This window comes from Phyllobates terribilis, unplaced genomic scaffold, assembly GCF_046119375.1.
Source record: "Phyllobates terribilis strain yellow unplaced genomic scaffold, ASM4611937v1 Scaffold_82__1_contigs__length_6685932, whole genome shotgun sequence".
NCBI classification, from domain to species: Eukaryota; Metazoa; Chordata; class Amphibia; order Anura; family Dendrobatidae; genus Phyllobates; species Phyllobates terribilis.
Window position 1 is genome coordinate 4,428,532 of NW_027362842.1, and position 20,990 is coordinate 4,449,521.

At 46.5% G+C, this 20,990-nt stretch overlaps 1 protein-coding gene across 1 annotated transcript in view; it reads right to left on the reverse strand.

Moving 5' to 3' along the window:
• LOC141197274 (vomeronasal type-2 receptor 26-like) overlaps positions 1-20,990 on the reverse strand; it is a 597,524-nt gene that overhangs the window by 35,760 nt on the left and 540,774 nt on the right. The window contains exon 3 of the mRNA XM_073662662.1: positions 1,058-1,858. Coding sequence (XP_073518763.1) covers positions 1,058-1,858 — 801 coding nt within the window. The remainder of the gene's footprint in view (positions 1-1,057; positions 1,859-20,990) is intronic.

A 20,990-nucleotide genomic window follows, 5' to 3' on the forward strand; every position in this document is an offset into this window, starting at 1 on the left:
GCAGTATGGGTGCTGACTGCCTCTCGATCCTCCTGCTTCTCTGGGTCACAGGCTTCCATTCCTCTGTTTCGTCAGGTGCAGTTCGAATTTCTTCTCTTTCTGAATCATGAAGAGATAATTCTGCTCTGTCTACGAACTCTTCACCTTCCTTAATGATTTTCAAGGTAGTTAACCTCTCTTCTAGATTTCGCAACTTTTCCTCCAACAGGGACACAAGCTGCATTTCTGGCATGTGAAGTTTGGCTTTTCCACAGGCAAGTCTGTGAACATGTAGCAGGATATGCAGCTCACCAAATGGCTCCTGGACTCTTCCATGTTCTTATTGTTAATGTTCTGAAAACAGTGAAAAAAGCTTAAAAAAAAAGCTTAAAAATGCGCGCGCCAGTGGGCGCGCGGTTTACCAATGTCCTCTTTTCAGCTCCAACAGCCAAAATCCAGTGTTCTTTGAGCTCGCGGAGACTCTTCAGTTACCCCAAAATGCAGTGGGAATATGCAAATTATCTCCTCAGGACTCCTCCCCTGGTTTACCGATGTCCTCTTTTCAGCTCCAACAGCCAAAATCCAGTGTTCTTTGAGCTCGCGGAGACTCTTCACTTACCCCAAAATGCAGTGGGAATATGCAAATTATCTCCTCAGGACTCCTCCCCTGGTTTACCGATGTCCTCTTTTCAGCTCCAACAGCCAAAATCCAGTGTTCTTTGAGCTCGCGGAGACTCTTCACTTACCCCAAAATGCAGTGGGAATATGCAAATTATCTCCTCAGGACTCCTCCCCTGGTTTACCGATGTCCTCTTTTCAGCTCCAACAGCCAAAATCCAGTGTTCTTTGAGCTCGCGGAGACTCTTCACTTACCCCAAAATGCAGTGGGAATATGCAAATTATCTCCTCAGGACTCCTCCCCTGGACCAGCTAGATGATGTTAATTGGCCACTGCATATTGGAGGATGATCAAGTCTCTTTTATTCAGTCCACTCAGTATGAATTATTGCTATGATATAGATGAAATCAAACCATAAATTGAAAGAATATTATAAATATATATGACACTGTCACTTACTTTATGTTGGAATTGAAATGGTTTCATTCCTTGTTCTCCATTTTTTTGTAAGATGGTATATAAATCATGTAGAGCGTGTGCCATAATCATAACTGAGATATAAACTTTGTAGGTGGCTGAATCTCCAAAATAATTAAACAGCTCTGAATATGTCTCCCTCCCAGTACAGTTATGAAGAAGAAAGTTGGTAACTTCTGGGAAGAGTTCATTTTTTACTTTATTTGCTGAGAAGCAAGAAAATGAATATATCCAGACATCCTCCAGTAACTTATCATCTGGTCGGTTGGATGGCTGGAAAGTATATAAATAGTCCTGAAATCCAGGGATGTGACGTAATGGGGGAGCGAACATCAAGCTGCGATCCATTCTGTCATCCACATTCTGGTATATAAGTTCTATGGCAATCGACCACGATGCTGGAAGGATAATGGTTCTTTGCCTCAGAATATAAGCTATATGACCAAGAGACCTCAAATAATTTATCGATAACGTCCCACAAACGATAAGAATCTCAGAAAATGAAGTTCCCAGCTCTTTACGAAATGGTTTAAACTTTCCTAAAGAAATCTTTATTTCATATTCAGTACAAATTCCATATTTTCTGAGCGTTTGGATCAGATGTTCTGCTTCACGTTCTCCAGCATCATTGTATGATGTTATTATCCCAACCCAGTTCCATCCAAAACTTTTCATTAACTTTGCAATCGCTACATGTTGTGTCTCATAGCTTTGGACAGTTCGGAAGAAGTTTGGATACAGATTTCTGTTGCTGAGAAGCGGATCTCTGGCTCCATAACTAATCTGTAAAGAGAGAATGAATTCCCTTAATAAAAAGCTTTAGAATTAAATGTTAGGAGTTTCAATATCCATATTTTCATAATAAAACCAAACTTGAAGAAAATAACTTCAGCCGATGAGTATCTGTGCCTGACCCTACAAAATGCATCTGTATATTTGTCTCAATTTAGTGTCAAGATTTCCAAAAGTAAACCTTAAAGGGAACCTGCCATGCAGATTTTAAGGCATCCTTGTAGAAACATTTCATGCTGGCTAAATCCATACCTTTATTGTAGAGATCTGTTTAGCAGCTTCTGACAAATCCCGCTCTCATGTCATCCCTCCCTCTTTCCTGCCTGCCACCTCTAAACTCAAAAAACAGCCTGTCTGTGATAGTCTACAACACATTATCTGTCTTAGCTAGTGATGAGCGAGCACTAAAATGCTCGGGTGCTCGTTGCTCGGGTCGAGCACATTGGAATACTCGGGGGCTCGGCCCGAGCAACGAGCCCAATGTAAGTCTATGGGAAACTCGAGCATTTTTCAGGCAGCCCCCCCGGCGGTCTGCAGAGGGCCTAAAAATTGCCCAAATCGATGGGAACAGTGCTCAAATCACAAGGGAACAGCATGGGGAAGACCCCTGGAAGCATTTCTGACTCCCAGGTCACTGCTGCGAACAACATTGTCAGAGTATTACGCCACTTTTACAGACTCACAATAAAAACTACAAAAACAAAACCAAAATGGATTTTCCTGGGAAATATGTTAAGGAACATCCTTTCCAGGGTAATGACTTGTATATAAGGCAAAATAAATAAGCATGTGAAGAACGCTTCACTTCCGCATGTCCCTGGCAGGAAATCCGCATGTACAATCCGCATGTACAATCCGCATGTACAATCTGCATGTACAATCCACATGCTTTTTTTCTGCCAGGGGAGATGCAGAAATGCTCTGGAAAAATCCAGAGCATTTCTGCATCGTGGGCACATAGCCTAAATAACCAAAAACAAAAATGCTCCTCCACACCTTGGGCAATGTTCACACATAGCGTTTTTGATGCGTTTTTGCACTTTTGTATTGCTTTCAACCGTGACAAATGCATTCATTGGTAAATATCATTTTAAAATTTTACAACCTTATCTGGCCATGTGGTGTGTGACGCATCATCAGACACATGCATACAGTGCTGAAAAGACATGAGAACAGCATGGGGAAGACCTCTGGAAGCATTTCTGACTCCCAGGTCACTGCCTAAAAGTGTGCCCATCATAAGTGATCCTTGGTGCATGCGAAGATGCCTTCCGCCATGAACCTGTCGTTGCAGACGTGCAACAATTACCGTCCATGTCCTTGTCCCAGTGTAGCTTTCAGTTGTCCCTACCCCATTCCTTGGAATGCAAGCACAAGTATGCAGCCACCCACCAACCCACAGGCTGTGATACTATACTGCCAAATTTTTGACAGCTACTTGCACTTGAAATGTGGCCTTTTAGGCTCGTGGAGGCGGAAGCTTTTCATAACCTCATGCCGGCGGCGGCCAGGTGTCCATACTCGGTCCCCAGCCGCCACTATTTGTCCCGGTGTCGTCTCCGCCTTCCACAAGCACGGGTACCGTGCCCTCCCCAGCGCACTTAGTGGGAAGGACCACCTAACCACAAACACGTGGACAGGTGAATGTGGCCAGGGACGGTACGGAGCCAGTCCACAGCTTTTTTGCTGAGTTGTATTTAACCACAGCCATATTCTTTAGCTTGGTGAAAGGACTTGGGAAACCATATCTACTCCAGCTGTCATTTCTCCCAGGAAGTCCTCTAAAGCTGTTTTCACTTGAAATGTGGCCTTTTAGGCTCGTGGAGGCGGAAGCTTTTCATAACCTCATGCAGGCAGCTGCCGGGTGTCCATACTCGGTCCCCAGCCACCACTATTTCTCCCGGTATCATCTCCGCCTTCCCCAAGCTTTGGTCCCACAACATTACCCGTGCCCTCCCCAGTGCACTCACTGGGAAGGACTGCCTAACCACAAACACGTGGATAGGTGAATGTGGCCAGGGACGATACGGAGCCAGTCCACAGCTTTTTTTGCTGAGTTGTATTTAGCTTGGTGAAAGGACTAGCATAGAGGGAAACCGTATCTACTCTGGGTGTCATTTCTCCCAGGAAGTCCTCTAATGCAGCTTGTTGCAGAAGCAATGGCAGCCCGTCCAACATCAACTCGCACTTGTCGGTGGTGCTTTGACACACACACATCTTTCTTTGCGCATTTAATTTCATGAATACAGAGTTGGGCAATGGCCTGATCTGCAATGCGGTTTGAGAAATAACATACATAAGCACGTCCGATCCACATTAAAAAAGCAGCCATAGTGTCCGGGAACCTTCCCCCACACTTTTCTTAGCCAGGACTCTGGTGTGCCTTGGCTTCTACCTCAGGAGATTTCATGATAGCGCTAACTTTGCAGCTGCTATGGGGCTCTTGAGCGGGGGAGAAAGGTGAGCCCTCAGAATCAAATCCTCTGGTGGGCACAATGTTTTTCAATCTGAAACAGCTTCTCAGTGGGAGCTGAATTTCACCACAGCCATATTCTTTAGCTCGGTGAAAGGACTGACATAGAGGGAAACCGTATCTACCTCGGCTGTCATTTCTCCGTCACCAGGTTCCACCCATTGTCACACACGACCATGCCTGGCTGTATGTTCAGCGGTGAGAGCCACAGATCAAGCTGCTGTGTTAAAGCTTTCAACAACTCTGCAGCGCTGGGCGGTTTCTCACCTAAGCATTAAGCATGTCATCTTCAGCACAGCCTGTTGCCGCTTGGCCAAGGCAGTGCTGCAATGCTGTCAGCTTGTGACTTATGTGGTCATTTCGGAGATGGAGGAGGAGGTGCAGGAGCTGAACAATGTGATTACATTGAGGTTAAATTGGATATGCTGTTTTTTATACTAAAGAAAGATCCTATTGTTTTGTTTTTTTTTACGTTATTTTTTAAGACAAATGCATTCACCGGGAAATGTCATTTTAACATTTTGCAACCTTAGCTGGCAATGTGGTGTGTGACACATCATCAGACACATCCTGTTTTATTTATGATGGAGGGACTCTGAAAGTCATAAAGCCTTTTTTTATAGGGCCATCAGACGGTCCTTACTATTCTTAAAAGGCCAGCAGTCGGCCCTCGCTATTGTTAGAGAGCCATCAGCCGGCTATGCTTTGTTGTTCCCAATATTAACAAGCGGGTCTCCTATACTGTTATTGTGTATGCAGTGGCTGCAAGGGCTGCCAAAAATTTGGACGCAACTCAATACCCAACCCAAGAGACATAGAGGAGGGTCTTAGTAAAAAAAAATGTTCCGATTATAAAGGAGCGGGTCTTCTATAGTGGTAATCCCCATGCTGTGAATGGAAGGGCTGCCAAAATTTGGGAAAAACCCCACTAAGAATTTAAAGACACATAGAGCAGGGCCACAGTAACGACAAATTCCCATTAGAAATGAGAGAGGGTCGGGGGGCGTGTGTCACCTCAGCTCCTCTAAAATTAACCTTTTTTGCCTGCTTGGAGCCCTAAATATCATAAAAAATAGGTTTTCACTCTTCCCCTCTAGCACCAGGGGACCCAGCCTAACGCCGCTGAGTGGCTTTCATCGTTTTTTCCCTGTCCTGAGAACCGTGCTTAGCCATCGAAACTGCAAAGGACACGGATCCGCAGTCTTTACTACCTTCTACGGAAGCCCTCTTTCCCTCTGCCTCCCCGGACCAGTGACGGAGCTGGACTACTGTACCCTGAAACCCAGGGATGAAGACCGCAGATACTGACACCACTATAGAGGTGCGGGGACTGGGTGAGTGAGGAGAGTGAGGAGCACAGGCTGGTGCTCCAGCAGCCATTTCCCCCTCCTCCTCTCCGTGCCCCTCTCCCTCACCTTGTCCTGCGTCCACAAGAACAGAGGCACAGGCGGTGGAACCTGACGACAACGCGGACGGCCGGTGGATATTGTCGGAGGTTCGGAGGAAACAGACGGGAGAGAGACACTCACCTCCAAGGCTAACAAGGTCAGAGACGACGGTAGCCATCTTCCCGGCTGTAGTGCCCTCTCCTGAGACAGGCGTCGGTCGTGCCTCTGGGAGCAAGCGAACAGAGATTTCCTGCTGATCGCTGGAGATACCGAATCCGGGGATCTGCGGATGAGCCAGAAAGCCCCAGTGAGTGAAAGGAGTGCGGGCTCTCAGGTGGTGGAGGGATCTGTGTGTCTGAATACCCCAGCGGCCATTTTACTCCCTCTCCCACGAGGCTACACAGCGCGCAGAGGTCTGCGGTATTGGGAGACAACCCTGAGCAAAACCTGCTCCTCTACCTCCTTAGTGCTTCACCCTTTGACGGTGTCCAGTTTTTCACCTTTTGGACTCCACGCCAACAAAAAAAAAGAGGGGCCTATTAATCCCTTGGAATTATAGGGTCAAAAACTTTCTGCCTCAGAAGAAGGGGAAACAACCAGGCATCAACCTATCCCTTACAAACAGAAACAGTGTGCAACTGACTTGACTGAATTGGAGATTAATCTCTAACTATCAGCTATTCTGCTCAACACTATTATTCTGGAAAAAAAAGGGGACAACAGACTTTGTCCACAATTTGTCTATCAAGGTACATTGCACAGGTATAGGTCGGCATCTTGTGGCTGTTTTTGTGCATTACAACTGTGTCTACATGCCCTGAAACCCAGTGCCCAATCAATACACCGTTGTTAAACCTGTGTCTGCTATATATATTCAACAACATTACCTGATGGACAAAATATAAAAAAAAAATGTAAATCTACCAAAATGGTAGAAACTCTGAAAAAATAATAAATATTAGGGAAAAAGAAGAAGGATAACATATATTTGAACCGTCTATAAATATCTCTTCTACACATCAAAATGGTCAAGATAGGTGGAGGTCCACCGAAAGACACTTCTAACGTCCAGAAGTCCTCAACTAGCGGAGACATGGATAAATATATTAAAAAATCCATACAACAACTTCCTCCTAGCAAAAACACCTTAAATAGAGGAGCTGCAGAAAGTCCTAATGCACTTATGAAAGATACAAATGAAAGTGATCAGGAGGATATGTCCGGTGACCAACCTCCAGTTTCCCGCTCCTTTACACAAAGATTGCTTAAAAATGCCTTAGAACCATTCGTCAAGGATGTTCGGGACATTAAACAAGAACTGGGTCAGATCGGCCCAAGAGTAGAAACTCTTGAGTGCACTCAAGAATCTCTCTGTAATTTCTTTTCTGCATTAATCGAGAACTTTCAAAAATGCCAACATCTTAACTTAGCCTTTGATGCCCTAGAGGACCAGGAAATTCGAAGCCGCCGTAATAACCTTAGAATAAGAGGCCTGCCAGAATCAGTCCCATCAGAATCCCTGTTCACCACAGTTAAAAACCTGTTCATCTCAATTCTAGGAGTCAATTACCAAGGCGAAATCACAATTGAAAGAGCACACAGGGTGCTTAGAAGGAAACCGAAACCCTCAGAACCGCCCAGAGACATTATTTGCCGATTACTAAACTTCAGAAATAAAGAGGACATTCTGAAAAAAGCCAGAAAAAGCGAGAGGTTACTCTTTGAAGATTCCAGAATTAATATCTTCCAAGACATATCTCCACATATGTTACAAAAGAGAATTATGAAGCCACTCACTGAGGTACTAAGAGAAAAAAAGATTATATACTCATGACTATTTCCTTTTGGGATTGCCTTTACATTTGAAGGCCAAAGGCACCAAATTCATACCAAACATGACCTCCAAACCGTCTTGACCATACTTGACCTTCCAGACTTACAAATAGAAGACTGGTCTACTGTCTAAGACTTAACTACTACCTTGCCGATTACTTCGCCAACACCCTGGGAAACGGTCCCTTCAAACAAAGCGGGAAGACAAAAGAAAAAAGTCGGAAAGCTCACACCAAAACGGATAATCCCGGACCAAACCTGAAATCCTGTATCCTTACATAAACTGTTCTCTGTTCATATTACTACCTTCTCACTAGTAGAGACCTTTGGACTCACACCATAGGAATTGGTACTATGAGTTCTAACACTGTTTCTTATTTAAAATTGACATAACAACTTTAATAAGTTATCACTTTAGTTATGTGGTGTGCAGTCTCTACATTGAAGAGGGTGTTTAATCTGTTTTCTCTTTTTGCATTACTTTGTAGTAGACTTGACAAGGTTTATTTTTAGAAAGAAAAAACGGATTATCTGTTGGATACAAGGAAAGATGGTTTGTGTTTTTTCTACTAAGGAAACTATATAATATACTTCACACAGTTCTTATCTTAAAAAAACAAAACATAAAAACAAAAGAATAGGGGAAAAAGATTTCTCAGAAAGTCCTCTTCTTCTCTTCTAGTCTTATCTTTGTATAAAGCAGAGTTCTACCAATTAATGTTACCTTTTGTTCAACTTTAAATGTTGTTTAATTCCATTTTTGGATGCCTGATACATCCGGATAAACACCTTGCTCTCATATACCTATCTAATTTTTTAGTCAATTCTCTGTTCTTTCTCCCCCATCCAAAGGTTTCCTTGTTAATCTATTCACCCTCACCCCCACTCCCAATCAATATGGGTTTTCAGAGTCTACAGGTTTAATCCTGCCAATACCTATGTATCAGTGAGCGTATTAATAGAGTCACCCGTACAACTCCCCCCTAATATGGCCCAAGTCAAACTCATATCATACAAGGTTAGACGCAAGAACTCTCCCTCTAAAACAGGACAGATTTTTAAGTATTTCAAAAGGGAGAGAATTGACATTTGTCTCCTCCAAGAAACACATTTCAGGAAATTACATATCCCTAATCTATCCAGAACTTTCTTCTCTCCCTCGTTTCACAGTCCATCCCCATCTGGGAACTCAAAAGGAGTAAGTACTGGCATAACCTCGCAAACACCCTTCACACTAACAGATAGCTACGCTATGAAGAGGGGAGGATCATTTTTGTTAAAGTACTTTTGGGGAATACATGTGTCACGTTAGGTAATATATATGCACCGAATACTAATCAAATCACTTGGCTACTTCGCTACTCTGGAACTTCTTATTGAGTTTTCAGAGGAAATGTTGATACTTGGGGGAGATTTTAATGTTGCACTGGAACCCGAGAGAGAAACTTCAACAGGAAAATCTGTTATATCACGTAAAGCACTTACAAGTCTTAAAAAGAGACTACAAGCTGCTCAACTGCTTGACGTCTGGAGACTAGGGGACCCTAATGCCCCGTCTCATGCTGCACATAACACATCTGCATCTCTGACTGATATGGGCATAAAAGGGGACAAACTTATGGTGTGGCACCCATGCTCCCCTGACCTCAACCCCATTGAGAACCTCTGGAGCATCATCAAAAGGAGTGTCTATGATGGCGGGAGGCAGTTCACATCGAAGCAACAGCTCTGGGAGGGTATTCTGTCCTGATGCAAAACAACTGAAGCAGAAACCATCCAAAACCTGACAAATTCAATGGACGAGAGAGTTCAGAAGCTCCTTTCGAACAAGGGGTCCTATGTGAAAATGTAACATCACCTAGAATAAAGTTTTGAGTTGAAAACTGTTTGATTTCAGTTTGTAATAACCTGCTAATGCTTATAATTTCACAAATGACCATTTTTTTGTTCTTTATTACAATGAAAAGGTTGAAAACTCTGCTGTGCATAATAATTTGGAACATGCATTTTGAGTGCAGTTTGAGTTTTTTAGTTTTTTAAAAATATACTGTTATCATAGGCAGTTTGTACAAAAACCTTTCAATTGTACTCTAATAGTTATTTGACTGGAAAATTACAATGACTGCAATTCATATAGGTAATTTGGGAAAATCTGAGAAAATATTATTTGCATAATAATTTGGAACGCAGTGTATAAGCTAGAGGATATAGCGCTAGAGTTTAAAAAGTTCTATGAAAGATTATACAATCTTGGCCCCCAATCACCAGATTCTAACAACAGTTCTAAAAAGGAAAATATAGCCTATTTTCTGAGAAACATCTCTCTTCCCACTTTCTCGGAAGATCAAGCTAAAACATTAAACACACCCATTTCGGAACAGGAGATTTCAAAAGCCATATCTCCATGGTGGCACATGTTAAGGAGCTGAAACTCCTAAACCCTTCATCCAATTTTAATGTGGATACCCTCAAATGAAAGCTGAAAGTCTGAACTTCAACTGCATCTGAATTGTTTTGTTTAAAATTCATTGTGGTAATGTCTAGAACCAAAATTAGAAAAATGTTGTCTCTGTCCAAATATATATGGACCTAACTGTATTAACCTAAAAAAAAATATGAAAGCAAAAATAATCCAAAACTCCCCCTTTAACTGGTCTTCTTCAATCTGATTTCTAGGTATTAAAATTTCTCTCAACCTTAAGGACTTATACAAAGATAATTTCCCATGCTTACTATCTTAAATTGCTGAACAATTGTCCACTTGGAATGCCCCCTACTTGTCCTGGTTGGGTAGGAAAAATCTCATGAAATGCATAATATGGCCCAAAATCACGTACTTATTACAGTCTCTTCCCATACACCTACCTGGCTCCTATTTCAAGGAAACCAGAAGAGTTCTCTCACAATTCATCTGGAACATGAAAAAACCTAGAATTTCACAGCAGGTGCTTATCTTACCTCACCAAAATGGAGGCATAGATTTTCCATCTCCCTTACACTACCAACAAGCCATACACTTGCAAAGAATAGTTGATTGTGTAATGAGTCCAGAAAATAAGCCCTGGATCCAGATAGAGGAGGAAAATGTCTCTTTTCCTTTAAAGACAAATTATATTCTCCAAACCAGAAAAGTCTTCTAATTTTCAACTGACGAACCATTTCACTCCAGTCACACAAAAAATATGTTCATTAAAACACATGAGAGACATGTGCCTCCTACCCCTCACCGCTGATGAGAATCACGGATCTTTTCCTATCTAATACACCAGAACTGAACAAAGCAATACCCCAAGCAATACGAAAATCAGATGCCATGCTACAAACCCTAATGGACACAGGGATGATACCTTCGATTAAAGAAATAAGAGAAAGGTTAAGTGTTGAGAACCTAAATCCCCTTCTGTACCACCGTTTTTTACTTCATTACAAACACCTACAAAACCCTCACCAGATGGCACATGACGCCGACCAAACTCAACAAAATTGATAGCTCATATGACCACAGATGCTGGAGATGCCTCTTGGAACCCGGCACGTATTTTCATCTCTGGTGGTCCTGTAACGCGATCCAAAAATGCTGGACAAATGTCCTCAAAGTTGTTTCGCAGGTTCTTAAGATTAATTTACCCGTTTTACCAGAGATATGACTGCTCCGTCTGCTCCCAGGAAAACTCTCCAGAAAGGAAATCTCTTTGATAAGACATCTCTCAGCTTCTGCTAGAATGTTAATACCCACAATGTGGAAATCAAATCAACCCCCCACCTTAGACCAATGGGAACAGAAGGTGGAGCAGATATATAGATTAGAAGAACTAACAGCCTGGGAACTTAGGAAACACTCTCTCTTCATGGAGATATGGTCCCCCTGGCGCCTTTTCAAAAATTCCCATAACTGACAATGCAACTGTTACTTTCCTCCCCCAACTAGAGACAAAGTTAAAAAAAGCCAAGAATATTAATACTACAAGGAAATAATAACGCTTGGAATAGGCTCGCGTACTGATACGAAAGATAATTCATTGATTAACCCAGTTTCTAATATTTAATTCCAATCCACTCAACTTACATCTGAAAGCCTAAATATCCTGTTTTAACCTACCCTCCCCTCTACTCCCATGCCCTCCCCCTTGTTCACCCCCATTATCCTACCCCTCCCTGTTTTTGTTTTTGACACACCTATTAATACATTATTATAAATTAATAATAATCAGTTGTTAAAATCTCTGTTGTGTATAACTGTGCTCTATATTGATGCTTCAAAGGTGTCGTTCATTCTTATAATGTTTTACTTAATATTGTAACATGTTGTGTACTTTTACCTTTGAAAAAATTAATAAAAAGATTTTAAAAAGAAAAAAAAAAGAAAGGAGAGGGTCTGCTATACAGTTATAGGGTATGCAGTGAGTCCAACGGCTGACCAATTTTAGGAAAAATCCCACTAAGAATTTAAAGACACACAGAGCAGGTCCACAGTAACAAGTACGCCATGTTCCCATTAGAAAGGAGAGGGTCTCCCATAGTGTTGGCCTGTGCAGTGAATACAAGGGCTGCCAAATATTGGGAGGCACTCCAATGCCCCTTGGAAGAGACTTAGAGGGCCTCATAAAAAAATGTTCCCATTAGAAAGGAGCGGGTATCCTATGCTTGGAATGCCCATGCACTAAGTGTATGGGCTGACAAACATTTACCCCTGTATAATTTTTTTTTTTAACGGGCATCATATACACTCTTTAAAAAAAATATGTGGATGTTGCATCACCGACAACAGTCACCCTGGTGATATGGTGGTGGAGGATGAGGATGAGGAGAAGGAGGAGGACAAGAGCAAATAGCCAAAATCATGAAGAGTATACCCATTTGTGGGTGTGAAGAGGTGCATGGGAATACACCTCCCAAAAACACTGGATTTGAGTTTATGTTACGCTGCTATCATTCGATGGTGTTGAGAAGTCTGGCCCAATCCAGTCCTTGTTCATTTTTATAAGAGTCAGCCTGTCAGCATTTTCAGTTGACAGGCGGATGCGCTTATCAGTTATAATTCCACCAGCAGCACTAAAAACCTGCTCTGATAAAACGCTAACGGCAGGGCAGCCCAAGACGTCCAAGGCATAGAGAGCCAGTTCATTACACGTATCCAGCTTGGATACCCAATAATTATAAGGCACAGAGGAATCACGGAGGATGTTGGTACGGTCGGCAAGGTACTCTCTCAGCATCTTCCCAAACTTTGCACTCCTTGTAAGAGTACTCCGCACCTCAGGGCCTGTAAGATGGAAGGGTTGAGAATACTGTCCCAGAACTTTGACAGTGTTCCCCTGCCTCTGCTGGATTGCATTTGTGTCTCACTCGCCTGTACTCCTTGGAAGTCCAACGAACTGTGGCCTCTGCCGCCAGCGTTTTCAGATGGTATTTTTTTTAATAGTTCCGCAACAAGGGCCTTCTGGTACTGCCCCATTTTTGTAGACTTGTCCGCCTCAGGAATAAGAGATATAAAGTTCACCATGTAGCGTGGGTCTAGAAGTGTCACCAACCAGTAATGACTAGTGTTGAGCCACCCCCATAGTGTTCGAGTTCGGTTCGTCGAACACCCGTGTGTTCTCCGAACTGTTCGTCGAACTGTTCGTCGAACACCTTCGAACACCGTTAAAACCAATGGCAGGCAAACAAAAACACATAGAAACACATAGAAAACACCTTCAAAGGTGTCCAAAAGCTGCCAAACTGCTCAGAAGACATAACTAACACATGGAAAAGTGAAAAGTACATATAGTCATGCAAAAAGAAAAGAGGTGGAGGAGTAAAAGGAGGGGGAGACACAGATATAGGCATGTCATGCCCTTCTAAAATCCAAAACGTGAGAAGCCGACACGGCCAGTCCGTTCCTGCCCGTGCCACCTCTGTGTCGCCGGGTTTGTGCCAGAGCCGCGGTGGACCCTGACGGCCAGCCCCCCTCTCCCAATACTGATGCCTGTCCGCTGGTGGGTCGAGCCTCCCCGCGGGGGGGGAGAGTAACATCTGCAGAAGAAAGACCATCTTCCAGCCAAACTAACATGTCGACTTGTTTTCGTGGACAATGTGATATGATCCCTTTGTTACAGACACGCCCATCGCTACAAATTCCAGATGAGGCACAAAAACAGCAGGTGCTTCAGCGGATATCAAGTGCTTCTTCAAGTGGGCTCTCCACCACCTCAATTTCAACATCACAAATACTCCAGCACTCAGAGTTGTCACCCCATTCGCACTTGCTTCCTCACAGCTCCCAAGTCTCCAGCTGCCCGTCTGAGTATGGGGTAACACAGATGGTTGAGTCTGCAGAGCTGTTTACTCATACTATAGCCTGGGAAACGGAGGTCTGCTCCAGAGCTTCTGTTAATCCAGATGAGGAAATGATCTGCACTGATGCCCAGAATCTTTATAAGTTGGATCCAGGACCAGATGAAGAAGGTTCTGAGCATAATGTAGACCCTCGGTCCCAAACTGTAACTCCTGTTGGTGGAGACAATGATGAAGACGATGATGAGACTCAAATACCTGATTGGAGCGACAACTTAACTTTTCGGTCAGGGCAGGAAGAGGTTGGTTTTGAGGACGATGGGTGTGAAAACACACAGGATGATGATGACAAGGTTGGAGATCCCACTTACTGTCAACCCACAGTCAGCCAGTCGATGAGGTCACCCGGGCCTTTGCGTGGCCTTGGGGATGCCGCGGTGGTCGGCTCCCTGGCCTGTACCCTGGGGTCACTCTTTAAAAGGATGGATAATTGTTAATTTTATAAGAGTTCGTGACGCCACCTGTGGTATCTGGTGAGAAGCACCAGCGGTGCAGCAGTCCACTGAGGCCCGTGATAAGGCAGCTCGATGGTATAGCTCCCCACAGGTGGAGCTAGGTCTCAGGGCAGCGTATGCTGGGTCAGAGCAAGAATGGGAACGGACACGGTAGTCACTTCAGCAGGGTCGGTCTGGCCTGGCGGGAAATCGGGAAATTTCCCGGTGGGCCCCGATATGAGAGTGAGAAAATTGGTGGCGGGGGCCCTTTAAAAGTGCGGCTGAATCAAATGTAGTGTCGCGCGCATGGCACATTCATTGGTGACAGCGGGCCTGCAGTGACGTGCATGCAGCATACTTACCGCGTGAGTCTCTGACACTGAGAGGACGGATTCTTTCTGGGCGGTGACACGCACCGCGCTCTGCTTTCCCGCTGGCTGGCAGACTGTGGTGTCAGGTGACACTGACGCTGCTCTCTTCTGGCCTCTGATACGCGCGCCCGCGCTCTGCAGTGCTCTCTCTGCTCCAGGGCCGGCCTCTGAGACACCGGCGCCACCGAAGCCGACGTCTCGCTCTGCTCTCCCTGCTCCCGGGCTTCTGATACGTCCTATCCCGGCTCCATATCTGCCCTGGCCTGCTCCCCTGTAGTAATACTGGCTCCCGGGTGGTGGCACCGCCCCCTGCTCTCCTGCTCTGACTCTACAGTTCAACTCTCCAACCTGGCCTGGCCTGGAATTGGAAACAAGGCTGCAGGCCTACAGCTCTCACTGCTTCAATTTCATATCAAGAGCACCGTGCCAAATATTCAATAACGTTTTTATGGGTGAGTCATATGCCTGTGTGTGTGTTACTTTGTATATGCCTGCTGGTGCGTGTATATGCCTGTGTGTGTGTTACTTTGTATATGCCTGCTGGTGCGTGTATATGCCTGTGTGTGTGTTACTTTGTATATGCCTGCTGGTGCGTGTATATGCCTGTGTGTGTGTTACTTTGTATATGCCTGCTGGTGCGTGTATATGCCTGTGTGTGTGTTACTTTGTATATGCCTGCTGGTGTGTGTATATGCCTGTGTGTGTGTTACTTTGTATATGCCTGCTGGTGCGTGTATATGCCTGTGTGTGTGTTACTTTGTATATGCCTGCTGGTGCGTGTATATGCCTGTGTGTGTGTTACTTTGTATATGCCTGCTGGTGCGTGTATATGCCTGTGTGTGTGTTACTTTGTATATGCCTGCTGGTGCGTGTATATGCCTGTGTGTGTGTTACTTTGTATATGCCTGCTGGTGTGTGTATATGCCTGTGTGTGTGTTACTTTGTATATGCCTGCTGGTGCGTGTATATGCCTGTGTGTGTGTTACTTTGTATATGCCTGCTGGTGCGTGTATATGCCTGTGTGTGTGTTACTTTGTATATGCCTGCTGGTGCGTGTATATGCCTGTGTGTGTGTTACTTTGTATATGCGTGCTGGTGCGTGTATATGCCTGTGTGTGTGTTACTTTGTATATGCCTGCTGGTGTGTGTATATGCCTGTGTGTGTGTTACTTTGTATATGCCTGCTGGTGCGTGTATATGCCTGTGTGTGTGTTACTTTGTATATGCCTGCTGGAGCGTGTATATGCCTGTGTGTGTGTTACTTTGTATATGCCTGCTGGTGCGTGTATATGCCTGTGTGTGTGTGTGTGTATTTGAGTGCCTGCATGTCTACATGTGTATATGTGTCTTCACACGTGTGTGCGCACTTCCCTGCGTGTCTGCATTTTTGTATGTGATTGGTTGAGTGTGTCTGTGCATGACTGTGTGTGCATTTCTGTGAGTGCTTGCCTGTGTGTGTACGTGTCCCCATTTCTGTGAGTATGTGTATCTGCTTGTGTATATTAGGACTCTTTCACATGTCCTGATATTTACGGGACTGGAGATATCCGTGTCCACCTGTGTGTCATCCGTGTGACACATACCAGCGCTTGGGAATCAATGTACAGTTAGCGCTGTTCCCAAGAGCTGGGTGCTGCCCTCATCATAGATCCCTGCCTGCTGCGATCAGCAGCAGCAGGGTCAATGATGAGAGTAGTAGTCTACTTCTGCCGTGTGAGCACTCACGGCGAGGAGAACAACTCCTGCAGCGAGCCGGCCCCAGAGCTGTGCTCAGTGATTGACAGGGCACCCCTTGTTGTGCGCAGCCCGGGGCCCGCTCGCTGCATGAGTCATTCTCCTCGGCGTGAGCGCTCGCACGGATTACAGCGGGTGACACTTAAGAGAGGTGAGTATAAGGATTTTTTTATTTTATTCCTATTTTTACAGTTGGACACGGCGGGAGTAGACTACTACTCTCATCATTGACCCTGCTGTTGCTGATTGCAGCGCCAGCAGGGATCTATGATGAGAGCAGCGTTCAGCACCCGGTGCTTGGGAAGAGCGCTGTCATGAGTGTGTGGGACGTTTTGCAGGAGATGCAGCTGGTAAAAACATTCATTTGAATGGGTCTGCGTGTACCAATGTCTCTGGTACTTGTGGAAACTGTCATCGCATGTACTGACGTGTGAAAGAAGCCCTTAGTATGTGTGTGTGTAAGCGCACTTCTGCATGTCTGTGTGCTCTTCTGAAGATTTATTATATTTGCGGAGAGATGGGAGAGAAATTTTAGGAGACAGAATGGGGAGATGTGTGAAATAACTAGGGGAGGTGTGGGAATGGGTGCGGGAACAGAAGGGGGATGTATGAGGAAACAGTACGGAGAGTGGGGGAATAGTGTGAGGAGACAGTATGGAGGGAGAAAAGTGTGAGGTGACACAGCACAGAGACTAGGTAGTGTGGGGGAAGGTATGGAGATGCGGCAGTATGGGGGAAGCAGTGTGAGGGCACAGAAAGGGGGGAACAGTATGCTGAGGATGGGGAGTGTGATGAAGGGGCACAGTATAGAGACTGGGCAGTATAGGGGGGACACAGTGTGAGAGGACAGTGTGAAGAGGGGGCCCAGTATGGTAAGGAGAGGACAGTGTGGAGAGCAGGTACCATAAGAGTGGTAGAGTGTATGTCATATTTTGTGCAGGGAGCATTGTAAGAGTTAGGTTTATTCAGGGGCTCAGTGTAGATATTGTTATTCAGGAGCATTATAATGACTCTGTCATCTTTAAGGGCATCGTGTGGGGATGTGCTGCAGAAGACCGGAGAAGATGGAAGTCTGCAGAGACGAGCTGTGGATGAGAAAAGTCCTCAAGGGGTCTGGACAAGATGGAGACGAAAAGAAGGAGAACGACTCTAATCAGAGAAGACGTCTCAGGTAAGATACCTGGATGTAAATGTTCATTTGTGATACTGCCTGTGTCTCGCCAGTACTGTGGTTCCTGTATGGTCCGCAGTCTGATGATGACTGATAACTCCCAGTATCTCTATTGTTAATTACATACTGGGAGTTGTAGGTTTATGCGATACAAAGATATATGGGTCTGACCTGACATTACAAATGATGGTGGTTCAGATGATGTATTCATGTACTGATGTGTTTGTGCGCGTCTGTGACGCGCCCCTGGGCCTACTTAGTGTAGCGTTGCGCACGCGGGAGCTTACCCGGAGCCGGATCTGTTGAGGGTTGTAGTCTCGTGGCGGTGACCCGGTCCGTGCCCAGGGAGTCAGACTAAGTGGCGCTGTATTAGCGGTAGATGTTGGACGACTACGCCACCCGTTGAATGCAGCGAAGGAGCTGCCGCTGCAGGGCAGACCGCTGAGGCCGGTGGTAGGATTGTGCAGCGTGATAGTATCACCCCCAACGGGAGGGGTATGGCCTCAGGGCAGCCGACGTGGATGATAGGGTAGCAGGAATCACTCAGAGACGATGCGGTGTAATTCAGGGTCTTTACTGGTGATAAAGATAGACCCTCCCGGAGTACTGGCTAGCGATCGGGGCCTGGTCAGTCCTTGAGCAGATGGGATCTCCCCTGGCCAGGCGGAGTTGTAGGCCTCCCAAACTAACTGTACTCTTCTGGCTACCTTGCTAGAGGCGGGTATAAGTAGCCCACGTCCCTGAGTGTACCGTGTGGTGCTCACCCGTATGGCCGGTGACTCGGGGCCTTCTAGTAGCTTCCGCTCCACGACGGCGGTGCTGGTCCCACGTGTGTGACCGTGCCTTCGGGTTTCTTGGCCAGAGGACCTGAAATCCCCTGCCGGGCGGTTTCTGCTGCTGGGTAAAGATTAGTCCCCACAGCCTCGGACTCCGGGTCCGGTGAGAAATCTTCTCAGTCAGGGCGAGCTCTGCAGCTGCCAGCCCCTGACTCCTTGTAACACTGCTCCCACAGAGCTCCTGTTGTTTCTTCCCATAGCTGCTTCTCTTCTCTGTCTCTACTTCTGGCATGGCCCAGGAGCTGGGCCCAGCCGGAGCCACAGCTCCCTGTCAGCCCTCCTGGCTGAACTCTCCCTCTGAACTCTCTAACCCTGCCTCAGCCCCAGGTTTATATAGGGGAAGTTCTTCCCCTCCCAGGACTGGGCAGGAGGTGTGGCATGCATAAGATTCCTGACCAAGAGACCTCCCACCTGCTCTCAGACATAACATTGCCGTTACTGTGGAAACCAGACCCCTGGGGTGCCACATTCCCCCCTAGTGAAATTTAGTTCTCCGGGACTAAACATATTTTTAGAAAAACATAACAAGGTATAAACAATAATAATGCAATAAGAAAAACACATAAAGATGGTTACGGCGTGTCCGCAACCGGGTGCAGTCTTTGAAGAAAAGCAAGGTGTCCATTTCACCAAAACAGGGAGACGTAACCAGGTAGGGGTCTGTCCTGCCCCGAGTCCTTAACAGTCTTTAGTCCGTCCTGGGTTACGCTCCAACCATGTACAAAGGATTCCCGGTAAATCCACCAAAGACTCCCATAAATTACTAGAAACACATAATTATTTACAGGATATGGCCGCTCTCAGTCCTCGGCCAGTGGGGATAAGGAATGGCTGCTCACAGTCCTCAGCCTGGTTTAAGATAGGGGCAGTTGGGGAACAATTCACTAATCCCAACGGGGACCATATTTTAATTAGCAGCAGTCCTTGTACCCTTACGGGTAACTATTTACAGCTCTTTATTCACGCTACTTCCCTTCAGTAGCTATGTCCTCTTTGTGCTCCCTCCTGAGGGTAGTCCTCAGACCCGTCCGGGTCCTCTTGGCTTTCCTCGTATTGGTAGTACTGCAGCTCCTCCTCGGTTAGCTGGGTTAGTATCCCTGCGACAGTCCTCCCCCCAGGTGGCCAGGACTTTACCTCCCTTTGGGCTGCTCCGGTTAATTGGGCCACCAGGATGCTCACTTTTTGCTCCTCTGTGAGGGGGTACACCTGGAAGAGGCTATCCAGCTTTTCTCTAAAGTCATGCAGGGTATGTGACTCCCCTGAGTACTGGGGTAGCCAGGCTGCCCCCGGGATATAGGGCATGGTGAAAGGCATGACCGCAACAGCGGTGGCGCTGGCGGGGGTTGAAGCGGTGAAGCTCTCCTCCGTATCCGACATCTTCCTCCCCCCTAGTGGACCGTGGCCTACCTTGCGATGATCCTCTTCCGTAGGCTGCGGCTCCGCAGTGGATCGTCAGGGTTGAGGACCTTCCGTCGCGCTCCTGTGACGTCGGCGTCTGCTGGGCTCCTTCCAGGACCTTACGCAACGTCCGGACGTGAGGCGGGGCTTCAGTTCTCGCGCGCTTTCGGAGTCCACGCCCCTCTTCTTCCCGCGCGGCGTCTTCAAGATGGCGTCCAACGGCGGGAAAACTCCACGGATGGCGGGAAGAAGGCAGAAGATGGCGCCGGATGGCGGGAAAACTTCGCGGATGGCTGGAAGAAGACAGAAGATGGCGCCGGATGGCGGGAATCTTCACCACTGGTAAGTTTGAACAGTCTTTTTCAGGCACGCAGTACCCGGTGGTTGCGGGCACGAGATCCTGCCGACTACGCCAAAAATTGACGCGCCCCTGGGCCTGTGTCGCGCTGCGTTGCGCATGCGGGAGCTTACCCGGAGCCGGATCTCTTGAGGGTTGTAGTCTCGTGGTGGTGATCCGGTCCGTGCCCAGGGAGTCAGACTAAGTGGCGCTGTATTAGCGGTAGATGTTGGACGACTACGCCACCCGTTGAGTACAGCTAAGGAGCTGCTGCTGCAGGGCAGACCGCTGAGGCCGGTGGTAGGATTGTGCAGCGTGATAGTATAACCCCCAACGGGAGGGGTATGGCCTCAGGGCAGCCGACGTGGATGATGGGGGTAGCAGGAACCACTCAGAGACGGTACGGTGTAGTTCAGGGTCTTTACTGGTGACAACGATAGACCCTCCCGGAGTACTGGCTAGCGATTGGGGCCTGGTCAGTCCTTGAGCAGATGGGATCTCCCCTGGCCAGGCGGAGTTGTAGGCCTCCCAAACTAACGATACTCTTCTGGCTACCTTGCTAGAAGCGGGTATAAGTAGCCCACGTCCCTGAGTGTACTGTGTGGTGCTCACCCGTATGGCCGGTGACTCGGGGCCTTCTAGTAGCTTCCGCTCCACGACGGCGGTGCTGGTCCCACGCGTGTGACCGTGCCTTCGGGTTTCTGGGCCAGAGGACCTGCAATCCCCTGCCGGTCGGTTTCTGCTGCTGGGTAAAGATTAGTCCCCACAGCCTCGGACTCCGGGTCCGGTGAGAAATCTTCTCAGTCAGGGCG